The following is a 25,273-nucleotide window of genomic DNA, read 5'->3' on the forward strand; positions in this document are numbered from 1 at the left end:
AGCTCCCTGAAAGTGGCAACACAAGTACATAGAGTGATAGATATGACTTCATTGGTCGGGACATTGAGTATGTCAGGAAGTTATGGAAGTAATGTTGAAGCTTTATAAGCCTTTGATTAATCCGCATTTGAAGTATTATGTGCAGGTCTGGTTGGCACATTACAGGTAGGATGTGGAGGCTTTGGAGAGGAAGTAGATGAGGTTCACCAGAATGCTGCCTGGATTGGGGAAGTCCAGAACTAGGGGTCACAGTTTAAGGATAAGTGGGAAGTCTTTTAGGACTGGGATGAGAAAATCATTTTTTACACAGAGAGTGGTGAATCTGTGGAATTCTCTGCCACAGAAGGTAGTTGAGGCTAGTTCATTGGCTATATTTAAGAGGGAGTTAGATGTGGCCCTTGTGGCTAAAGGGATCAGGGGGTATGGAGAGAAGGCAGGGATGGGATACTGAGTTGAATGATCAGCCATGAATGTACCGAATGGCGGTACAGGCTCGAAGGGCCCAATGGCCTACTCCTGCACCTATTTTCTATGTTTCTATATTTCTATTAGAGGGTATTTGCTGTGAAGAGAGGATGGACAAAGTTGCATTGATTCCCTGGATTGTCTGAGTGGAGACCTGAGGTCTATAACATGATGTGAGACATAAATAGGCTAGACATGCATAACCTTTTTCCCAGGGTGGAAATGACAAAGACTGAAGGGCATATCTTTAAGATGAAAGGGCCAAACTTTAAAGGAGGTGTGCAGGGCTTGACTTCGACACAGATGGCGGTGGGTGCCTGGAACGTGTTGCTAGGGGTGATGATGGAGTTAGATACAATAATGGCATCTGAGGCTTTTAAGATTGGCAAATGGATATGCAGGGAATGGAAACATATGGATTACACACAGGCAGAGAAGATTAATTTAACCTGACATCATGTTCAGCATGAACATTGGAGGCTGAGGGGCCTGTTCCTATACTGTACGGTTCTTTTTTTTTTCTATGTTTATGTTCTAACTGCATCGGTTTGCAATTTGGTAACACCTCATGTCAAAAATTCACACCTTTAATTTTAGATCCCTTGACAGCCTTTTCCCTCCCTAAATAGTTTATCTCTTCCAGCCACCCACCCAGTAATACACCAATTCTGGACCTCAATGCAACCCTCAGTTCTTTCAACGCAGATGTATACAGGTGCGCCCTCTCTTAACTAAGTCTTAAACTTGGGGAGAACCTATCCTTTATATTTCTCTCCATCTTTACTCTAACTCTCATTAATATCTCAATTGCCAACATTTTCATGAGCCTTGCTGATAACATGGTGGCACATACAAACCTTACTGCATGCCATTGAAATACCAAGTGATACTTGTCCGTACTAAAGGCCGCTCTACAAATGCAAGTTGTTTTCCCAGAGACTCTCCACATTTGGATCCATTGAGATTGTACTGAGGTTTTCAGACACTAGAAATAACACCGAGCCACCTGCGTGTACAAAATGAGACATTTGTGCAGTTTTAAGAAGTTATAATCCTGTTTTGCTTGTAAATGTCTATCAATGTTTCAATCTTCTTTGGCTGCTAACCTGCCCAGATGTTAATATTGAACCAGAAAAGTGTTAAGCCAGTTTGCAGGTTATTATGGGTGGGCTGATTCAGGTACAGAAAGCTGACTTTGCCCAAGGCATGTAGTATAATTTTTGGCATTCACATATATTTGACAGTGCCAGCAAAGGGAGTAACAGCAGCTGCATTCACCTACAAACAACTCTTTAAGGTAGAATGAAATCCCAAAGTGCTCTCAAATCAAAATAGGAAAGGGAATAGAAGGGAACTCCTCTTTGGAGCACCTTTACTGTGCGTACGGTAAAGGTGCAAGAAGTAATCTCACCACCAATCTCTCAAACTCAGCATAAAATTTGCCTTGTCAGTGATCCCCTCATGAGTGGGGAGATGCTGCAGGTACGATCAAATATAGGCACTCTCTGGCTTACGTAATAGATGTCTTGTGTAAACTCGCATTTACGTAGGCAATTGTGTAATCCCACTGCTTTATTTCCCAGTTCTTGGTTCTTGGGTCCTCCAAAATATTCCAACTGGAATTTAAACTGGAGGTGGTGAAGGGAGGGATTAAGCCAGAAAGGGTATAAAGAACACACACTATAGAATTTAACATAAAACATCCCCACACAGCAGAATCAAAGTTTCCCACTGTGTGGGAAGGCACCAAAGTCAGTCTCTTCCTCCACTGTTCCTCGTGGTCAGGGCCTCCCCAAGCCCTCCGCAGTTGCAGCTATGGGCAGCCCGATGTCCAGGACCACTCGCCGGGGTGATACAAGTCCGACGTCAGGGCTGCGGGACGTCCTCAGCGGCGTGGACACCAGAGTCGGCCCCCTCCTACCGGAGTCGGCGGCTTCCAAAGTCCGCAGGCCGCGCCGGGTGGAGACTGCTGCTGCAGACCCTCCGCAAGGCGCCACAGGACTCCGCGATGTTGTTCAGCGCCACCCGCGTTGGAAGCTCCACGCACCAGAGCTCCACAATGTTGGAGCAGCGGCCCAACGCTGCGGAGCTCCAAACGGCGACCCAGGTAGGCATCGCCCGCTCCATGGTGACTTCAGCGCTGCGCCGTCGCTGTAGCAGCCCTGGTCTGGTTCCTGGTCCCCGGCAGGAAAGGCCGCTCCAATCCAGCTGGTAGGCCGCGAGGTGGGGGACGTGGACGCGACTCCGAGAAATAGTCACGTCCCCGCAAGGAAAGTACTGGGAAACGGTTTCTCCCTTATCCTGCCCCCCTCCCCCACGTAGAAAAGTTAAAGTTTCCCCCAACACAAAACTTTAGACTAACTAAAAATAAAAAAAAGATTGAAATACAGACTGGCTGTAGGTAGAGGCTGCTGCAGTGCAGCGCCCCCTCCGACATTCCTTTTTGTTGCATGTCTTGGTAGCAGGGCACTACCTCCGTTGCATGCAACTGTTTCTGCATCCAGTCAGTTGTTCTTATATGGGAACGTCGGAGCTCCCAAGTGGTCTCCATGTCAGATCTCCAGCGTGGCCTCTGCATTAGAGCTCCCGCGTGACCTCCGCATCGAAACTCCCCTGTGGTATCTGTGTCGGAGCTCCCACGTGGTTTTCCCATTGGAGCTCCCCCCATGGTCTCCATGTCAGAGCTCCCCCCAAGAGGTCTCCGTGTCAGAGCTCCAATGTGGTCTCCGCTTGGGACCTCTCACATGGTCTCCGCAGCAAATAGTAAATGTTTGTATGAGCAGTTGCACTTCCATTTTTGTTTGAGTAACGTCTGACTTATGCAAGGGTCCACAGGACGTAACTCTTTGTTAAATCGGGGAGCATCTGTACTTGGTCATACAGGTGGGTATACTCAAGAATATTCAGTAGACTCAAGGTTCAATGCTAAGCATAGAGGATGCCTAGGGTATACTAAGCATCCTCTAGGCCAGCAATATGGTCCAACTACACACTGTGGCATTTTGTAACCTTTCACATCTCTTCCAGAATATCCCAAAGAGATTCCCGCTGCCAATGAAGTACAATGTTCAGTTGCAGGAATCCTGGCAGTCGATTTGTACTTAATTGATAAAAGATCACACGCTTCTCTTCAAAACAACAGCATGTAATCATTTGCATCTAATTCTGAGGGTGGTTTGGCCTCAGATGAAGATCTCACTTGGAAGATGCCACCTTTGACAGTGCAGCATCTCCTCAATACTGACTGACCTGTACCCACTGACCTGGCTAGATGTTTGCATTTAAGTCCTTAGAGTGGGATTCTGATTCAGGAGCCTTGACAACTTAACCAGATGATGCTCCAGGGTTACAGTGGAAAGGATGTCACAGCGATGACCAAGATTAGGGAGAGGCATGGCTCTGGACTGACTTAAAGTATTGAACAATTAGTTTCAAAATGTTTCTTGTTACACCCCACTTCAGAGAGTTTTGATTTTCTGCTCCCCTTCCCACTTAGTTCTCCCCCTCTAAATGAACATCATCTTAAAGTTTGGTTTCCATTTAACTTTACCGCATCAAATGCTTACTTATATTCATATTTCTTTCATGTTGAAGGAGGCCATTTCTTACATGTAGAAAGAGATCATTTGGCCCATTGAAATGATGCCAGCTCTCAGCAATCCCATCAATGTGTTACGGTGGCGCAGCAGCAGAGTTGCTGTCTTACGGTGCCAGAGACCTGGGTTTGATCCTGTCTATGGGTGCTGTCTGTATGGAGATCGCACGTTCTCCCAGTGATCTGTAAATTGTTCCTAGTGTGTGTAGGATAGCGCTAGTGTACGGGGATCGCTGGTTGACGCAGATTCGGTGGGGCAATGGGCCTGTTCCGCGCTGTATCTCTAAACTAAACTAATAATGACATTTTCTCAGTTATTTCCGTTTAACCTACTTATTCTCTCCCACATGCCCATTAACTTTGATCCAATTTTCCCCACTCTCGCAGAACTTAAAGCAGCCAATTAATTTAAAAAATACAAAAAAGTGGAAACCGGGGAAGACGGGCGAATCCTATTCGAGGAGAATGTGCAGATTCCATGTTTGCAGCAGCAGGGTTCAGGATTGAACCTGTGCTCCTGAAGCTCTAAGACAGCTGCACAACCTGCCGTTGCCCAGACAGTGCAGATCATCAAGTGTGAGGAGCCTGCAGGTAGAGATCAAGAACTGAGAGCAAGGCCAAGTACATCTTCAGGCACGGGATGAAGTAAAGGTCGCAGAGGATGAAGGCCATCCTGGAGAGTGCCAGAATAGAGGAGATTACAGGTGAGGAAGCAGCGGGCCCCAGCAACAGAGCAGTTATTGGCTTATTTATCACCAGGCAATTGGGCCTTAACCCAATCTTTGTTCATGCTCTAGAACAGCTGCCAGAGAAAGCAGAGGTATTATCCTCTTGACAAAAGATTATGACCTCATTTCATAAAGCAACGTGCTGAGGCGGACATTATTGACATTCATGCTCACTCCATCATTTCCTTCTTTTTTACATGCTAATAGAAGTGACTAATAGCTGAACAGTTAACACATTCTGTTTTTTTTTTTAACTTTTAATGTCATACCGTTTTTCCACTGTTCATTAAATCTAGTCAATTAGCACAGGGAGCCTTTTGCTCCAGGTGTCGATATGAGTTGAGGCATCGAGACATTGACTTGTTTTATTTGGATGTTTTGAGATAGACTTTGCTTTCCCAAATGGGGGCACAAGGTGCTTGAGGAACTCAGCGGGTCAGGCAGCACCTGTGCAGAGAATCTACAGGTTAGAACCCTTCCTCAGACCCTTCTTCAGTTTAAAGTTTGTATATAAGTTTGAGTTTAGTTTATCGTCACGTGTACTGAGGTGCTGTGAAAAGCTTTTGTTGCATGCTAAACAGTCACCGGAAATACAATACATGATTACAATCGAGCCATTCACAATGTACATATACATGGTAATGGGAAAAACATGAATAACATTTAGTGCAAGATAAAGTCCAGTGAATTCTGATCAAAGATAGTCCGAGGGTCCCCAATGAGGTGGATAGTAGGTCAGGACCACTCTCTAGTCATTGGTAGGACGGTTCAGTTGCCTGTTAACTGGGAAGTAGGAAAAGCTGGTTTGCTTAATTCTGTTTTTTATTTCATAGTTATGGAGCACAGCAAGAGCCCTTTGGCCCACTTTGTCATACCAATCATTTATCTACCTCTCTATACTGAGAGAGAGTATTTACCTGCATTGGTCCAGAGCCATCTATACATTGGTGATTCAATGTTTCACTTTCTAGATGTTGTGAAAATACTGGTCTCTCCTCAGGCAGTAGTTTGCAGATTCCAACCATCCTCTGGGTGGAAGTGTTTATCCTCAGAGCTCCTCTAAACCTCTTACCTCTTATTCTAAACCAATGGCCTCTGGTTTTAGATACTTTTGCTCTGGGGAAAGGTTTCCTACGATCTACCAAATTAAGCGTCTCATAAAATAAAAAAGACACAAATTGATGGAGTAATTCAGCAGGTCAGGCAGCATCTCTGTAGACCATGGATAGGCGATGTTGCAGGTCAAGACCTTTCTTCAGTTTGTTGCTGCTGCCAGAATGTTGTGCTCCAATTAATTTTGGTATTTGACCATATTGCACTTCAAATGTGCTTCAAAACCTATGAAACTCCTCGAGGACATAAAAAGCAAATTCTTCATATCATATTTCACTCCTCTTAAAGAAGGCATTGATTCTTGCCGGATCAGTTTTTATAGATGTCTCTATCTACGCCATTGTATTAACATGCCTTAGTGCTCCTAGGAATTTCCCATTGCACACAATTATTATGGCACGTTGGATAGTAATCTGTAGCAAGATTTCTGACATATTCACTGACTCTAATTCCTTCTATTCCAAAGAGCAGAAAGATTGAAAGTGAATATTTGGATTGACACTGCACGTTTAACTACTTGGAGATATGCTTTGAACCTAATAAAATATTTTTGAAATGTCTTCCCTGTTAAAATGGTCCATAAACACCAATTCATTAATGAAGATAGGTGCAAAATACTGAAATACCTCAGCGGGTCAGGCAGCATCTCTGGAGAAACGGAATAGGTGACGTTTCAGGTCGAGACCTTTCTTCAGACAGAGTCAGGGGAGAGGTATAAAAAAGGGACAGAACAATCAGCAAGCACTGAGAAAACACACGTGGATGTGGCAGCAAATCTGAATTCATTAATCACCTGATTGGGTGTTGGAGGAATAAATATTGGATAAATACTGGGCCTGTACTTGCTGGAGTTTAGAATGAACCCCATGGAAACCCCACCGAATAATGATAGGAGGGGAGAGTCCACAATTTCACAGGGGCGCTGCATTGGTGGCAGTCTCTGCCTACAGCCTATTCGTCTTTTCAATCTTTAAAAAAATTTTCAGTTAGTTTAATGTCTGTTATGGGGGGAAACTTTAACTTTTTTATGTGGGGGAGGGGGGCAGGGTAAGGGGTAAACTGTTTCCCAGTCGCTTCCTGGCGGGGACGCGACTATTTCTCCGAGTCGCGTCCTCGTCCCCCACCTCACGGTCTACCACCTGGATTGGAGTGGCCTTTCCTGCCGGATTAGCGTGACAGGGGTTCTGGAAAGCAGGCAGGAGAATGGGGTTAACAAATGGGGAAAGATAGATCAGCCTTGATTGAATGACAGAGTAGACTTGGGCTGAATGGCCAAATTCTGCTTCAATAACTTATGAACTTATGATTCCTCGGTTCTTCTCCAAATGGTGCCATGGGTTTCCACATCTCCCGAGAGGGTGAAAGGACAAGCAAAACAGGATGCTGCTATCTTGCACACACGTCCGAACCTACAACTAGGGAACTGGAGGCAAGATCACTGACCACTAAGCCAACACTCAATCTCACCAAAGTTAGATATTTCGAACAACAAACATTTATTCACAAAAATCTAACAATTCCAGTCGTGAAAACTTCAGTTGACCAAATATTCATACTCAAGAAGAGATACAAAGTACTGGAGTAACTCAGCGGGTCTGGCAGCATCTTTAGGGACTATGAATAGGTGATGTTTCATGTTGGGACATATCTTCAGACCCTTTAGTTTAATTTAGTTCAGTTTAGAGATACAATGTGGATTCACCGTGGATACTTCCGTCCACTGAGTCCACGTGTCCTACACACTAAGGACAATTTTACAGATGCCAATTGACCTACAAACCTGCATGTCTTTGGAGTGTGGGAGGAAAGCGTAGCACCTGAAACTAACCCATGTGGCCATGGGGAGAATGTACAACTCTGTTGAGACAGCATCCGTAGTCAGGGTCGAACCAGGGTCTCTGGCGCTGTAAGGCAGCAACTCTACCACTGCACCACTATGCCACCTTTCAATCTGTCTTTTTTTGTAAACCAGCATCTGCAGTTCCTTGGCACACAAAAATGCTGGGGAAACTCAGCGGGTGCAGCAGCATCTATGGAACGAAGGAAATAGGCAACGTTTCGGGCCGAAACCCTTCTGCAGTTCCTTGTTTCAACATTCATGCTCAACTCAAGCTTTAGAGAGAGGATTCCAAATTTTATAATATGTATCTTATGAAGAAGAGCTCTCTGATTTCTCTCTTGAATGATATAACCAATTTTATGATTGAGCAAAATAACCCCACCCTAATCGCACCCTCATTAACTCCATAGGAAATAGGTTCAATTGGTTCTGATGAAGGTTCCAGGATCTCAAATTTTAACTGTTTCTCCTTACATAGGTGGAACCTGATCTGGGTATCAGATTAATTTCTTCTGGATTTGTTTCAGATTTCTTGCATCTGCTGTTTTTTTTAATATTTTGATCCAATTTACCTTGCCTATCGGGTCATATTTATTGTGTAGGAAGGAACTGCAGATGCTGGTTTAAACCAAAGGTAGACACAAAAGTCTGAGTGTAACTCAGCGGGACAGGCAGCATCTCTGGAAAGAAGGAATGGGTGACGTTTCGAGTCAAGACCTTTCTTCAGACTTAAAGTCACGGGAAAGGGAAATGAGAGATATAGACGATGATGTAGAGAGACATAGAACAATGAATGAAAGATACGCAAAAAAGTAACAATGATAAAGGAAACAGGCCATTGTTAGCTGTTTATTGTGTGAAAATGTGTTGTATGTGATGGCTGACGAGGTGAAGGTACCTTTCACTCCATCAGCCATTGCATACAACACATAATCCTCCAATATTTTCGCCACCTCCCTTAGATCCCACTACTAGTCACACCTTCCCATACCCACCCCTTTTCCGTCTTCCACAGAGACCTCCGCAACTCCGCAACTCCGCAACCCCGTTAACTCATCCCTTCCCACCCAAACCGCCCCTTCTTCACTCTGAAGAAGGGGTTCGGCCTGAAACGTTGCCTATCTCCTTTGCTCCATTGATGCTGCTGCGCCCGCTGAGTTTCACCAGCATTTTTGTGTACCTTGCACTAATTCTGTTCCTGTTGAGCCTATTGCACTCTGCTTGGCCTCCAAAGTATTCTTTCTCAGCAGCACTTCCAGTGCTCAGAAAGCTTGTTTAGTAGCCCAAGATAAGATCACCACACAAGTAGGAACTGGTATCTGATACAGGTAGTTTAAACATTGGAGAGAGATGCATGACTCTGCCGGATAAGCGTTCAAAACTCCATGGAGGAGGCAATTTGATTAATTGGTGTGATGAACTGTAGCCTTTGTTCATCAGTCAGGATAGGATTGCTAACAGGAAGCTGACATTTAGCTGTAGATTGTTTTTTTTAAGTGAAACATTCCTCGCAGGGCCAGTTTGAAGTCCAAAGAGGGCTAGGTTTTAGATCAGAAATGATTCTGGAGACAAGCGCTTACAGCAGCCGACAACTTCACAGAGGCTAGGTAGGTGCTGCACTAACTTTTACCATAACAGATTATATGTAGTGAGTTTAGAATGCAGATAAACTGACCAAATAGTTTAGTTTAGTTTATTTTATTATAATTGTCATGTGTACCAAAGTGCAGTGAAAAGCTTTTCTCACATATTCAGTGATGGAGGAAAGCAAGCATTGATGCATGTACATGAGCTACTTTGGAGTGTATTCCAACAGTAGATGGGAACGATAACAAGTTAACAAATGAATAAATCTATTAAGGAATTCCGGAGAAACCTTCATCATCTGGTTTCTGCTGGAATGACATAGAAACATAAAAACATAGAAAATAGATGCAGGAGTTGGCCATTCGGCCCTTCGAGCCTGCACCGCAATTCAATATGATCATGGCTGATCATCCAACTCAGTATCCCATCCCTGCCTTCTCTCCATACCCCCTGATCCCTTTAGCCACAAGGGCCACATCTAACTTCCTCTTAAATATAGCCAATGAACTGGCCTCAACTACCTTCTGTGGCAGAGAATTCCACAGATTCACCACTCTCTGGGTAAAAAATGAGTTTCTCATCTCGGTCCTAAAAGACTTCCCCCTTATCCTTAAACTGTGACCCCTTGTTCTGGACTCCCCCAACATCGGGAATAACCTTCATGCATCTAGCCTGTCCAACCCCTTAAGAATTTTGTACGTTTCTATAAGATCCCCCCTCAATCTTCTAAATTCTAGCAAGGTTTAGGGATGAATGTTCTTGTGTGGATATAAGGCTGGATTTGTAGCAAGAAGAACTGCAGAAATTGGAACTCTGGGAAATAACAGACTGCAGGAAGAACTCAGCAGGCCAAGCAGCATCTGGGGATGTAAAAAATGTAAGTCAATGATTTGCCTACATAGATATTGCTTGACTGAGTCTTTCCAGTATTCTGTTTATTGGCTGGTCCATTTGCCTATCACCCACTATTCTGTTTTTCATTCTCTGTTTTAAAAAAAGTGATGTGGAATTTAATATCCTTATGGCAACCAGGAAATTTAAATTCATTTCAATCGTATGAAATATAAAAATGGACACCTGAGGCTGTTGAATTATCAGAAAACCAATTCCCTTTTGGGTCCTTTTCCAGTCAGGCCCATAGTAATGTAATTATTTGTCTTCTGAAGTAGCCCAGTGTTGGTGCTGGTTTATTATTGTCATGTTTACTGAGATCTAGGAAAAAACTTTGTATTGTGTGCTATCCGGGCAAATCATTTCAAATATGAGTACAATCATATCATGCAAAAGTATAATCGGTGGCACAAAGTGTGCAAGGAAATAGAGTGCTCGGATAGTATGTAAAGTTACAGGAAAATTAAACTTTTGTAAAAAATGCAAGGGCTGCAATGAGGTAGATTGGAAGATCGGGAATTCAACCTTAGCATATGTCCTTAGCATCCAATTCAGGGGAAATAACTAAGAAACAAAACCAATAATATCCATATTTGTTGAATAAATAATAATAATCCCACTGACTATTAAAGTCCTGAATTTTCACTCAAATTACCTGCTCAGGTGCCTTGATTAGGTGCGGTTGCACAAGTATTAGCAACCCTCAAATGCCATGAACATGACTATTCTTTAAACTCTGCCAAGAAGATCATCATTAGAATAGCAGTTAATAAGGGTGCTGTTCTTGTTCAACAGAAATGCAGAACACTTTCAGTCATTCTGCGGAACACTTTCAGCCATTTTCAAGAGCAAGGTTGCCGATGATTTCTTTATCGCAGTAGCTGGGCATGGGTGTTGAAGCAGATTCTAAACACAACGGATGCTTCTTTGGATTGAGATCATCTGAAAGCAGCAACAACTGGGAGCTGAACCCACAATATTTCTTAGTGATGCGCCATACTGCACAAAACTGTTGGGCAAAGCTTTGCAATTACATAATTGATCATCGCCAATAGTGACGTTTTTGTAAAAGTGCTCACACAGCAGCTGCATGGATTGGAATTCAGTGGAATGTCTTTTTTGATTCTAGATGCTGAGGAAAAAGAATTAAAAAATTATAATGCTTAGACAATTTATGAAAAACGTAAGATTTGTTATTGAATCGCAATGAGTGGAACTTGATCACTGAGGCACCCCCATCACTGAGCACATTGGTGACGGGTTCTAGGCCAAATGCTGAAGCACTAAATCCTCGACAGACACCAAAGACTTCATCCGCAAGCTCTCATTTTGCATGGTGCTTTGATTCCCTTTCCAGTTTTCTTTTAAAATAACTAATTATAGCATTAAATCTACTCCAATAAAAGCATTAACCACCGTGACCACAAAGCACTTCAACCCCTCCAGTACCCACCAATCTCAGGCGGCTTCCAATGAGTCCTGTATTGAGATTGTGCAGCCATGGCATGATTTTGAAGAGCTGGGGAGTTCTTCCATAAGTTCATAAATTCTAGGAGCAGATTTAGGACATTCGGCCCATCAGGTCTACTCCGGCATTCAACCATGGCTGATCTATCTTTCCCTCTCAACCGCATTCTCCTGCCTTCGACCCATAGCCCCTACACCCGTACCAATAAAGAATCAGTCAATCTCCACCATAAAAGTATCCATTGACTTGGCCTCCACAGTTGTCTGTGGTAATGAACTCCACAGATTCCAGCCGGGTAATCTGCAATCCAATGGTATGAAAGTTGAATTTTCCAACTCTGGGTAATCTGTACACTGATCTCCTTTCTCTCTCGTGGTCTATCAGTTCTCTCCTCCACCTGATTCAATTTCCCTAATCACCCACTCACTCTGCTACTGGATCCTCTGTCGCTTGCCCCACAAAGTCCCACCTGCCCTTCACCTGGCTTTCCCTTATCTGGTTCCACCTATCAACTTCCTCAACTCAAATGTATTAAAAATTCCATATTAATTATTAGAAAGATCACACGACTGAAACCCAGCAACGATAAGTACGTTGAAATAAAAAGCACTAGTTCTGACATAAGGTAGTCTCCACACCATCATTCACTTGAACTTGGAAGTTTAAAATAATGCGCAGATGATCTTCAAAGTACTAGTGTAACTCAGCAGGTCAGACAACATCCCGACCTGGAACCTCATCTATCTATGTTCTCCAGAGACGCTCCTTGACCGCTGAGTTACTTGAACACTTTTGTACCCTTTTGTGTAAACCAGCATCTGCAGTTCCTTGTTTCTACTATCAGTAGATGAAACCTACTTCAATTAAAATGGCTAGGAAGGAACTGCAGATGCTGGTTTAAACCATAGATGGACAAAATGCTGGAGCAACTTAGCGGGACAGGCAGCATCTCTGGAGAGAAGGAGTGGGTGACGTTTCTGGTCGAGACCCTCTTCAGACATACTGTCTGAAGAAGGGTCTCGACCCAAAATGGCAACATCCCTTCAATATTGTCTCCCATTTAGCTCCTAGATTTTTGTGCTTCGAGGTGGAGCAGGACTCCAATACACAGTGGTATGAGGTTAAGCCAGAGCCAGCAGTGGCCTTCAGGCCAGACTAATGGTTACCCTTGCATGCGCCAGCCAGCCCCTACTGTCAAATCAGTTGTAAAGAAGAGAGAACGAGAAGGGATAATGTTATATTGGGGATGAGGGTATAATGATTACAACTTTGACTTTGAGCAGAGATCAGCTTTACCAGCATAGAAATGTATGCAGGAAATATCTGTTATCAAAGTTTAGTTAATGCTGTTCAGCTTTGCCCAAAACTTAATTGTTGTACGTCACTGAAAACGGAAGCCACAAAATATTGGAGTATCAACTGCTTTTTCTATAAAGATTTTGCATCTTTATTTTTCGGTGGTGCTTGGTGGTAAGATTGTTGCAACTCTTCTCACCTAGTAATTTCAGTGTACAGGCACTGTACTGCGGAGTCAGATAATGAGAGCCTTACATACCAATCCGATCTCAAGGGCCACAGGCCCAGGCAAGTCAGCTCAGGAATGCTGTACAGAATGATGAGATGCAGACACTGGTCAAAAAGGGAGCTTCTATCTTCAGCCAGTGCATCGTTACCAAGCAAAGCCCTGACAATTATCTCTAAGGATGTAGGAAACTCAGCGAGTGAGGCATATCTATGGTGAGAAGGAATAGGCGACGTTTCAGGTCGAGACCCTTCTTCAGACTGATGTCGGGGTGGGGTGTGGGAAAAAGAAAGGAAGAGGCGGAGACAGTAGAAACATAGAAAGATAGAAAATAGGTGCAGGAGTAGGCTATTCGGCCCTTCGATTCAATATGATCATGGCTGATCATCCAACTCAGTATCCTGTACCTGCTTTCTCTCCATACTCCCTGATCCCTTTAGCCACAAGGGCCACATCTAACTCCCTCTTAAATATAGCCAATGAACTGGCCTCAACTACCTTCTGTGACAGAGAATTCCACAGATTCACCACTCTCTGTGTAAAAAATGATTTTCTCATCGCGGTCCTAAAAGACTTCCCTCTTGTCCTTAAACTGTAACCCCTAGTTCTGGACTTCTTCCCCAACATCGGGAATAATTTTCCTGCATCTAGCCTGTCCAAACCCTTAAGAATTTTGTAAGTTTCTATAAGATCCCCCCTCAATCTTCTAAATTCTAGCATGTACAATCCGAATCTATCCAGTCTTTCTTCATATGAAAGTCCTGACATCCCAGGAATCAGTCTGGTGAACCTTCTCTGTACTCCCTCTATGGCAAGAATGTAGGTTTGTGGTGGAGCTGGCAAGGGGGAGGGGAAGGAGGGAGGAAGCAAGGACTATCTTTAACTTGTTTCCATCATCAATGGCAGCATTTATTACCCAATTTGCCACAGAGAAGATAATGCTAACCCGCCACCTTGAACTGCTGCAATCCTAATAAATGTATAAAGAGTGCAGTTGGATAGGGAGTTCCAGGATGTAGATCCAGCAATGATGGAGGACTGGCATATATTTCCAGGTTAAGGTCAATGTATGACCTGGAGGGAAAGTTGCAGCTGATGGGATACCAATGCACCTTCTGGCCTTGTTTTCCTTAGTAGTAGAGAGTGTAGCTTTGGAAGGTGCGGTTGAGGTAACCGTGGTAAATAACTGCGGTGGTTTTCCTAGATGGCACACACTGCAACCGCAATGCACTGATAGCAGAGCAAAGTAGTGGTTGATGGTGTGCCATTCAAGAGAGTAGCTTTGTCCTCAATGCTGTCAAAGTTCTAGAGAATTGTTGGATTTGTACTCATCCAGGCAAGTGGAGAGTATTCCATCATGCTTTTGACTTGTGTTGTGTAGATGTTGGAAAATATACCCAGCCTTGCTATTTATTCATTTGCCTTCAGTTGTGTTTTCAAGTCAACAGGTGACCGAAGAATATTGATGGGGGAGGGGGGGTGGACTCGGTGACGATAATATTGTTAATGAATGTCAATGGCAAATGGTTAGGTAATGGTTAGGTTGCTCTACTGGGAATGGTCATTGTCAGGTACATCAATAATGTTACCTGCCACTTATCAACCAATTGCTGAATGTTGGCTTGAACTACCTGCATCAAGCTTGAATAGCTTCATTTATTGAGGAGTTTTAAATGGGATTGAATAATATACAATCATCAGCAACATTCCCACTTCGGACCTTATGATCGAAGATGATTGGACCGAAGACACAAACTTGATAATATCCTGCAATGCTGATTGACCTTCGCAAGGTCAAAGGACTTCAATAATGTAAACTGATGACTTTAAAGATACAGGGTTGAAACTGACCCTTCATCCCACCGAGTCCATGCTGGCCAGCGAGAAGCCTATACACTAGTTCTATCCTACACACTAGGGAAATTACAGAAACCAATCGACCTACAGACCTGTACCTGTTTGGAGTGTGGGAGGAAATTGGAGCACCCGGAGTAACCCCACGTGGCCACAGGGAGAATGTACAAACTCCGTACAGACAAGCACCCATAGTCAGGATCGAACCTGGGTCTCTGGCACTGTAAGGCAGCAACTTTATTGCTGCACCACTGTGCCGTCCTTTCTTCCTTATTGTGAGGTACAAAAGTAACTTTTTGATGCCCATTCACTTCTACCCTTGATGCCGCACTTTGTTTAGTTTTCAGTTTTGTTTAGAGATACAAAAACTGAAACAGACCCTTTGGCCCATTGAGCCCACGCTGACCTGCGATCCCCGCACACTAACACAATCCTACACACACTAGGGACAATTTACAATTATATCAAGCCAATTAACCTACAATCATGAATGTCTTTGGAGTGTGGGAGGAATCGGGAGAAAACCAACACAGGTCATGGGAGAACTTATAAACTCCGTACAGACAGCACCCCTAGCCAGGATCGAACCCGAGTCTCTGGTGCTGTAAGGCAGCAACACTACCACTGCGCCACCGTACCGCTCTTTGTAAAATGCTGCCTTGATATAAAGGGTAATGACTGTCTGGAACTGAGTGCGTTCTGGAACTGAGTGATCCTTGTGGTATTAAGAGAGGTCTTGGTTGATAAAACCTATTAAGCACCTTAGAGACACAAGCAACAGCAGATGCTGACGTTTTGAGTGAATCCTGACAAAATCAATATGTTGAGCAGCATCTGTAGGGGCAAAGTGATGGTCGATGTTTCGGGTCTCAGTGACTTCACCTCCACATCAGACTCAATTTCAGATTCAATTTTAATTGTCATTGTCAGTGTACAGTACAGAGACAACAAAATGCATTTGTTGATTGATCTGCTGAGTTCTTCCAGCGGAGGAGGTTTACCAGAGTGATGCCTGGATTCAGGAGTATAATCTCCAGGGAGAGTTTATACACGCTTGGATGGTTTTCCCTGGAATTTTAGAGGTTGATATAAGTATATACAATCTGATTTCTGATATAAGTATATACAATTATGAGTGGAATAGATATAGTCAGTCAGAATCTTTTTCCCAGGATTAAAAAAAATTCAAATACTAGAGGGGAGAGCTTCAAGCAGCAGAATAGACTCGATGGGCCGAATGGCCCAATTCTGTTCCTATGACATGTACTTATGAAGGTGGGAGGAGCAAGGTGTAAAGGAGTTGGGCGGGTCAACTTTTTTGAACAGAGGGCGGTGAGTGTCTGGAACGTACTGCCAGGGATGGTGGTTGAAGCAGATATATCAGTGGCTTTTAAAAGAGTTATGGATAGACATAGGGATATGCAGGGAATGGAGGAATATGGGTTATGTGCAGATAGATAATTGATGCTCTTGGTATCATAGATAGGCACAAAATGCTGGATAACTGGAACGGGCTGGGGAGAAAGAATGGGTGATGTTTCGAGTCAAGACCCTTCAATCTGAAGAAGGGTCTCGACCCGGAATGTCACCCATTCCTTCTCTACAGAGATGCTGCCTGACCCGCTGAGTTACTCCAGCACTTTGTGTCTTTGGTGTAAACCAGCATCTGTAGTTACCCCCTACACATTTTCTTGATATCATATTCGTCAAAGACATTGAGGGATGAAGGGCCTGTTCTTGTTACTGTTCAGGTTCTGTTCTATGTTGTATGTTTATCTTTTTGCTGTTATTAAAGAACTCTGTGGATTGATTTAATTTAGTAGACCTCCATTCACCGAGGCAGAGTGATGGTGATCATTTTTTTATGCTGACAAGATAAAGGGAGGGAACAAAGTCGACATCTAGTTCTGCCAACAATGCACATTCCAGCAAGACTGAGGGAACAAAGTTGACATCTAGTTCTGCCAACAATGCACACTCCAGCAAGACTTGACTGGAGACAAGAAGAAAGTTAGGTTGGCCAGAGGCCCTAATAATGAAGGGGAGGTCAGCCTCAACTAGCAATCACCATCATCTGTCACAAACCATTGGAATCCGATCATAGAAGTAAGGGAAATTTTGAAAGTTAGATTTACTGCTGTATTCATACCAAAGAATAATGAGCAGTCCTATCACACCCAGTACAAGTGGCCACAGATGCCCCAAGGTAATCTGATTCATTGTATTCATTCTCCACTGTACATGTTCAGCTTAGTTTGGGCTTGAGGGTAAAGTTTCTGCACACTTGACCTTATGGCTGAACACTGGAGCCAAAAGTAGTCAGCTATTATATTTCCAGCGTGTAGCAACAGCCCTGAATCACAGATCCTGCTGAAATGTTTGCTATTGCAGATGAAGGCACACTGTGCATCAATGTACCAGGTAGAAATAGTTGAAATACCTGCGGCTCTTATCATTGTTTTCCAACTGATCCTCAAATTAGCACTTGTCATTGTGCCGTAATTGTCTTTGTTTTTACATGTTAAATACTTAAAACAAAGAGAATGCTAAGTGCAGCAGGGATAGAAATGCCCATAAACGCACCTGGACTGGTAAGCAAAACAACTTCAAGCTCTCATGGATGTGGCCGGACCATCAATAATTCTTTCCAAGCTGTATAATTTGAGTAGGCACGAGAGACAGACACAGTGTATCTCAGGGTCATCCATGATGTGGGTCTGGAATAACAAATAAGCCAGACCATCACGGAAAAGTTCACAAAGTGCTGGCGTAACTCAGCGGGTTCAGGCAGCATCTCTGAAGAACATGGATGGGGGCTATGTTATGGGTTTGGACCCTTCTTGAAGAGATGTGGCCTGACCCGCAGCAGTTGTGCCCTCTTGTGTCAACCGGCAGCTGCAGTTCCTTGATTCTACATTAAGGAAAGGTTTCCTACCCAGAAGGACATTTTTTGGAAAATCTGAGAGTATCACGGTCTTCATTACTGATATGAGGTTTCACATCCTTAAATTTAATTAAATTAATTGATATCAATGGAGATCAAGATTTGAACAAGATTGTGCCCAGAGCCACATGATGCTACCACTATGACCCTCTATGAGTTATAGGTGATGATCTCATCATTCTTTGTATGATGAGAATATGGGATGCCTTAATGGCACCATTACATCTGAATATCCTGGGTTCATCTGATGGTTAAGCATGATATGAGAGCCAGAAATGTTATCTAAACCTAAGCAAAACGTAAGTACACTGGTTTAGAGGGATATGGGCCAAACGCAGGCAGGTCGGACTAGTGTGGATGGGACATGCTGGTTGGTGTGGTCATGTTGAGCTGAAGGGCCTGTTTCCACACTGTATCACTCTATCACTCTACTGGACAATGTTTTGTGCCCGGGTAACAAGTTAAAAAAGCATGTAATGAAAAGCATGAGTGTGTTTGGGCATTAATGGGAGTAGCATCTAACATCCCGAACATCTGCTGGTCTGGCACCTCTAAAGCGCTGGATTATCAGAGTTATAATGTATTATGAGCTTGTGAAGCCAAGGCGCTAATCACTTTCCATTGTATTTACAGATTTTAAGAAGCACATCAATTCGATGAACCATGGCGGCAAAGAGCTTACGACTTGCAGCCCTTTTGATGGTGGTTACCGTTTCCAAAGTGAATCTGGAGAAACCGCGTGCCCTGCCATTCCAATTCACCCATCATATTTACAATGCTACCATCTACGAAAATTCCTCCCCCAAGACCTATGTGGAAAGCAGCAGCAAAATGGGCATTCGGGTTATGGATTCTGTGAGGGACATTAGGTATAAAATAGTATCTGGTGACATTGCAAACATTTTCAAAGCTGAGGAATACTTGGTGGGTGATTTCTGCTTCTTACGCATCAGGACCAGAAGCTCAAACATGGCCGTACTAAACAGAGAAGTGAAGGACCATTATGTTCTGACAGTGCAAGCAACGGAAAAAACATTCAACCACGAAGCCTGGACCAAGATGGTGATCCAAATCCTTGACAGAAATGATCTGCGTCCTCTTTTCTCCCCGCTGTCGTATGTTGTCTCCATACCAGAGGATGCTCCACTGAGATCAAGTGTTGCCAGAGTCACAGCAACAGATGCTGATGTTGGAAGCAATGCAGAGTTTTATTACGCCTTCAAAGATAGGACTGATGTCTTTGCTGTTAATCCCACCAGTGGAATTGTCACACTGGCAGGTCGCCTAAATTACACAACCCTGAACCAATATAACCTAGAGATTTTGGCAATCGACCGCATGATGAAGCTGCATGGAAGACGTGGGATTGGTAGCGTGGCAAAGTTGACTGTCGGTGTAGAGCAGGCTGGTACGAGGGTACCTGGTATCCTCTCAATGCGGTTAATTCCTGCTGGATCTGACCACCATGCCACGTATGCTATCATCACGGCAGAAGAAGGAGTCGAACAAGTGGATATTGTGGATGGGGACTCATCACATCATTTCCGTGTGGCACCCATCTACCATGGCAGTAGGGAGTTTAAGCTCATTTATAACAATGAGGCCAACTGGGCGAGCAATTCCCATGGCTATAATTTGTCTCTGCAAGCGAGAGGCAAACGTTACCCAACTAAATATTCACCTGTAAAGATCATTCATGTACCATTAAAACTGCCAGCAGAATTAAAATTTGAGAAAGACCTCTATGAAGTTAAATTGTGTGAGTTTGCACCTTCAAATAGTCCTGTCGTCATGGTTAAAGCTCATCCTAAACTTCCAAATCAAGCATATAATTTGGAAAACAACCACGGCAGTACAAAGTTTAGGATAAATCCTCGCACTGGCCTCATTACCACTGCAGGCCCAATGAATTTTTTGGAACAGTCCCATTTTGAATTGAAAGTGAAGACCAGTGTTGGCCAAATCTCAACAAGAGTTCTTATTGATCTCATGGACAGCAATAATAATGCTCCAGAGTTTATAGCATCTTCTTATCAGGGGAGTATTGATGAAAATGTTCCAATTGGAACAAGTATCTTGACGGTCAATGCAACTGACAAAGATCAGGGGGAAAATGGCTACGTGACATACAGCATTGCCAATGTGGCTCCTATTCCATTCAACATTCATCCTTTTACAGGGACCATCGTGACATCTGAGGAGCTGGATTATGAACTCATGCAGCGGGTTTACCATCTACGAGTTTGGGCCTCTGATTGGGGTTCACCATATGACTACGAAATGGAAGTCCCTGTCACAATTTACTTGAAGAACCTGAATGACAACAAGCCACTATTTGAGAAGAACAATTGTCAGGGCAACCTTTCAATAAATCTTCCTGTCGGGCACCTCATCACCGCTGTCTCAGCCGTCGATGCAGATGAACTCCAAGGGATTAAATACCAACTGTTGTCTGGTAATGAACTGGACTTCTTTGATCTCAATCCACTTTCTGGAGCACTAATGTTGAAGCATCTGTTCACGTACAATCCAACCAGTGTGCTGCACTTTAATCTTAAAATCACAGCCACAGATGGGGAGAATTATGCCTCTGCTATAGATGTCAACCTCACAGTTACGGATGACTCGAAAATGGTCAGCATGCATTGTGAAGACACTGGAGCAATTAAACTGCTGGCCGAGACCCTCCTACTTTCTGTAAAACCGCATCAACCACATGAGGATGATTCCTTCTCCTATGTCCACATTGTTAATGCCCACACCCCACAGTTTGACGTCAACTTTCCAAACTCCATTGATGTCAGAGAGGACATCCCAGTCTCTTCGATCATCTTGAAAATTCACGCGACCGACCCTGACTCTGGATTCAACGGTAAGCTGCTCTATGTGATCACGGATGGGAACGATGACAGTTGCTTCATTGCAGAGATGGAGACTGGGGATCTGAAGGTTGTCTTACCCTTGGATTATGAAACAACAACTCTTTATACTTTAAACATTTCGATATATGATCTGGGAAGGCCTCAGAAATCTTCTTGGAGACTACTGACAGTGCATGTGCTGGATGCAAATGACAACAAACCAATATTTTTACAGGATAGTTATTCAGCAATAGTTCCTGAAAACATTGAGGTTGGGCGGATTGTAGCCCAACTGAAGGCGAAAGATAGTGATCTGGGAGACAATGGAGAAATAAAGTATTCACTCTTGACTGATACCAAGACATTTTCCATTGACAAAACCTCAGGTGCTGTGTACGTCAATGGTAAATTAGATCGGGAGCATCGTCCAGTGTATGTTTTGAAGATCGAAGCTAGAGATCAGTCTTATTTGGAACCCCAACTATTCTCAACCACCGAGCTAACAGTGGTCTTAAAAGATGTCAATGATAATCCTCCGGAGTTTGTCCCATCTTTCTACAGGGTGAGAGTTCCTGAGGATATACCGGTGGGGACTGTTATAGTGTGGCTGGAGGCTTTTGATCCGGATCTAGGAGAGGGAGGTGATGTGCACTACAGCCTGATAACGAGAGAGGACACTTTCCGCATTGACAAACGTGTGGGAGCAATCCGCATCACTAAGCAACTAGACTTTGAAACTACTCGTTTCTATAATCTCACGGCTCATGCTGCCGATGACGGAAAACCATATTCTCTGAGCTCCACTTGCTACGTGGAAATTGAGGTGACTGACGTCAATGAAAACCTTCATCGGCCGCGCTTCTCCTCCATTGCGTTCAAAGGTGCAGTCAGTGAAGGAGTGCGTGTGGGGACCTCAGTGATGAGGCTCACCGCGCAAGATGAAGACAAAGGGAAGGACGGCGAGATTCGATATTTGATCACGGGCGGAACAGGCCTTGGCATTTTCACGATAAACGGAGAAACAGGTAGGAATGTAAGCAGGAATGCTCAACAAGAACAGACAACCCCTTAATTTTCTCAAATAATAATTTCAATTACATGTGGCGAATGTCAAAATGACCTCATTTTATAGTAATCTGTGAAAAGGTAATTTGAATAATGGGAATTATTGAATGTTCGAGATATTGAATTATCAGATGAAATAAGGTTATAAATGGTTCTTTTCACTCAGTAATACTTAAGGTGGGACACACCACTACTAGTTATGCAAGAGATTTCTGTGGTTCCCATAAAATGTATTGGCACTTTACAAATTGAATTGAAGGATTGGAAGTTGTTATCTGGAATTAACGTTTGTTATTTAAATTTCCTCAATCAATTACTATGGAGGTTCAACTAACATTAGAAACTAAATTAAAGAGAACTTGATGTTAATCTTTAGTGATCCAGATAAAAATAAAACAGTTGCGTGGCATCTCGAACAATGTTCCTGATTGACCCAGCTATTTCAAAGTTGGAATGTTAATCTTAATCTTTGTGGGAATGGGAGCCATTGGAATGGAAATTTGATATCTTGTGAAGTAAATAATTGGCAGAGATACGTTTATGAAATGGAGACACAAGAGATTAAAGATGCTGGATATAGACACAAAATGCTGGAATAACTCAGCGGAACAGTCAGCATCTCTGGATAGAAGGAACGAGTGACACTTCCAGAGATGCTGCCTGTCCCACTGAGCTACTCCAGTATTTTGTATCTATCTTTGATGTCAGCCAGCATCTGCAGTTCCTTCCGACACATTAAAGATGCTGGATCTTGAGTTAAAAACTAACAGTTGGGGGAACTGCAGTAATTTGATTTTTGCTTAAGTTCATCAACGGTTTCACTTTACCGAGCATGCTTTAAGGAGGAACACGCCACTGCCTCATAAGGCAAGAAATCTCTGTGGTGTCTAATTTCTGTGTGTTAAAACATATGAAAATATGTCGGATGGATTTGTGGTTTGAAAGAACTGACGGTAGGGAGGTGCCCAAAGATATCAAAAACATTGCCATCAAGAATTGCTGCATAGTTTGATGATCGTCAATTTAATGCATATGGAAAATGGAAATCTCAGGCATACCTGGAGTATTTTGGTTTAAAAGTAGATTTAACTCTTATACAGTGTGTAAAACACTGGTTGTGTTTAGTGTCAATGCCCAATCAGGGAGATATCATTAAATCATAATATTGCATAAACGTACCTTTAAAAAATGTTGGAGTGCTTTTCCTTGAGGTTGTTTATCCACCCATCTGCCTATCAACACCCTTGTATCACCTATCACTCACCAGGTTTTGTCCCACCCCCACCTTTCTTCCAACTTTCTCCCCCTCTACTGCAATCAATCTGAAGAGGGTCCCAACTTGAAATGGTGCCTATCCATGTCATCCAGAGATGCTGCCTGACCCACTGAGTGACTCCAGCACATTGTGTCTCCAATTGCACATCCTTTTTGGATCTCGTATGTTCTAACCTTCTGGAGCAACTTACCATATGGGAATTGCTATACAAGTGAATTTGCATCCTGCTCAGAATTATTCATCTGATCAATCAGATGGAAAGTAAAGCCAATAATGTACCTGATCTGATGGATTTCGCACCGAACAGATTGGATCAAAATTATTCACTCATTGTGGGCGGCACAGGTAGTACTGCTGCCTCACAGCCCCAGAGAGCCAGGTTCAATCTTGACCTCGGGTGCTGTCTGTGCGGAGTTTGCACTTTCTCCCTGTGACCGTATGGGTTACCCCCAGGTGTTCCGGTTTCCTCCCACATCCCAAAGGTTAATTGGCCTCTGTAAATTGCCCCTTGTGTGTAGGGAGTGGATGCGAAAATGGGATAACATAGAACAAGTATGAATGGGTGATTAATAGTTGTCATGAACCTGATGGGCCGAAGCTATATGTTTCCATGCTATATCGGTAAACTGCACTACCTAATGCCAGAATCTGTCCATTGGGACAAAGAAAACAAAATAAAATAAGGTGGAGAGCCACATGATCGAAGGGAAGTCAGTCTGTAAGGATAATCTGCTTTGTCTGATTGCAGGAGTAATAAAGACTGCAGAGTCCCTTGACCGTGAACGATATCCTCACCACTGGCTGACAGTTCTTGCCACGGATTTAGGAGTTATTCCACTGGTAACTTCAACTGAGGTCTTCATCAAGATTATGGACGTCAATGATAATCCACCTCAGACCACAGAACCTGTTTACTACACCTCAATCATCGAAAACTCCCCCATAGATATGTCTGTCCTTCGAATTGAAGCCGATGACCCTGATTCTAGCTCACAAGGCCAGCTGACCTTCAGGATCAACAGTGAAAACCCAAGAGGATTCTTTGCAATTGATCCAAAGACAGGTATGTTAATATTGGCTGGATCATTCTGTATTTGTTTGTCCTCAAGTTTGTTTCTGCGATTGGGTATTTATTGTTCTGTGCAGAATTACTTGGAAATGATTTATCAATTTAGCCTCAGGAGGTGGGAAGATCAGATTTGTTGCCATTTTCACAAACTGGAGCCTTGTAGACAAAATATGAATGCATGAAAACATTATTATTGGACTTTTTTCTCTGTATTATAATTCATAATTTGTGTTTGGAGGAATCTAAAATTGCTTTCAGCATTAAGCATCTGTTTAGATTAGGCTTGTGCACTAATATCTTTATAGGTGCATTCTGAATGGATAGGTTTGTTTTTTCGATAGCATTGTTTCCTATTTACAATAGTTCTCATCATTTTGATGCTAATTATTTTTATCCATCAGTGGTATTATTTATTTTAGTATGTCTCTAGGTTAGTGCTGCTTTAGGGTTTTTTTTTTCTGGTTTTTGTCTGATTTTGTAGACAAATTTTCCTTTGGCCAGAGAATATTATTCTTCAATCAAATGTAAAACCAATACTAATCATTTTAACAGCACCAGAAGATGACTAATTCTATTTGAAATGTAAATTATTTTGGTAAAATTGAGAAATTATTTGTTTCTAGAACTGTAGATATAGGAAATCTGAAATAAAATAGAATGCTGATGAGGTTCACCAAGTCAACCAGTATCTGTAGAGAGATCTGTAAAACGTTTTTACATTCAGTTAAGTGTTTTTTTATGAACAACTGGTAATAGTTACGGATCGAATACATTTTGCACGACAGGGAAGGGTGAGGAAGCGGAAGAGAATGGGTGACCATTTTGCAGAGCACATTATTTAGTCCAAAATGGTGACTCTGAGCATCTAGTTGCCGCCCACTTCAATACTTCATCCAACACTCACTCTGGCCTCTCTGTAATGGCCTCCTATTATATCCCAATAAATACTAGTATAAACTTAACAACAGCATCACATCTTCCAACCAGGCACATTG

General features: G+C 43.0%; 1 protein-coding gene across 1 annotated transcript in view; it reads left to right on the top strand.

The window, feature by feature from the left end:
• Positions 1-25,273, top strand: part of fat2 (FAT atypical cadherin 2) — a 172,840-nt gene that overhangs the window by 42,011 nt on the left and 105,556 nt on the right. The window contains exons 2-3 of the mRNA XM_055642663.1: positions 18,641-21,893; positions 23,958-24,272. Of these exons, the coding sequence (XP_055498638.1) occupies positions 18,671-21,893; positions 23,958-24,272 (3,538 nt within the window). The 5' untranslated portion in view covers positions 18,641-18,670. The remainder of the gene's footprint in view (positions 1-18,640; positions 21,894-23,957; positions 24,273-25,273) is intronic.

Source organism: Leucoraja erinacea, chromosome 11, assembly GCF_028641065.1.
Source record: "Leucoraja erinacea ecotype New England chromosome 11, Leri_hhj_1, whole genome shotgun sequence".
In the NCBI taxonomy this organism is placed as follows: Eukaryota; Metazoa; Chordata; class Chondrichthyes; order Rajiformes; family Rajidae; genus Leucoraja; species Leucoraja erinaceus.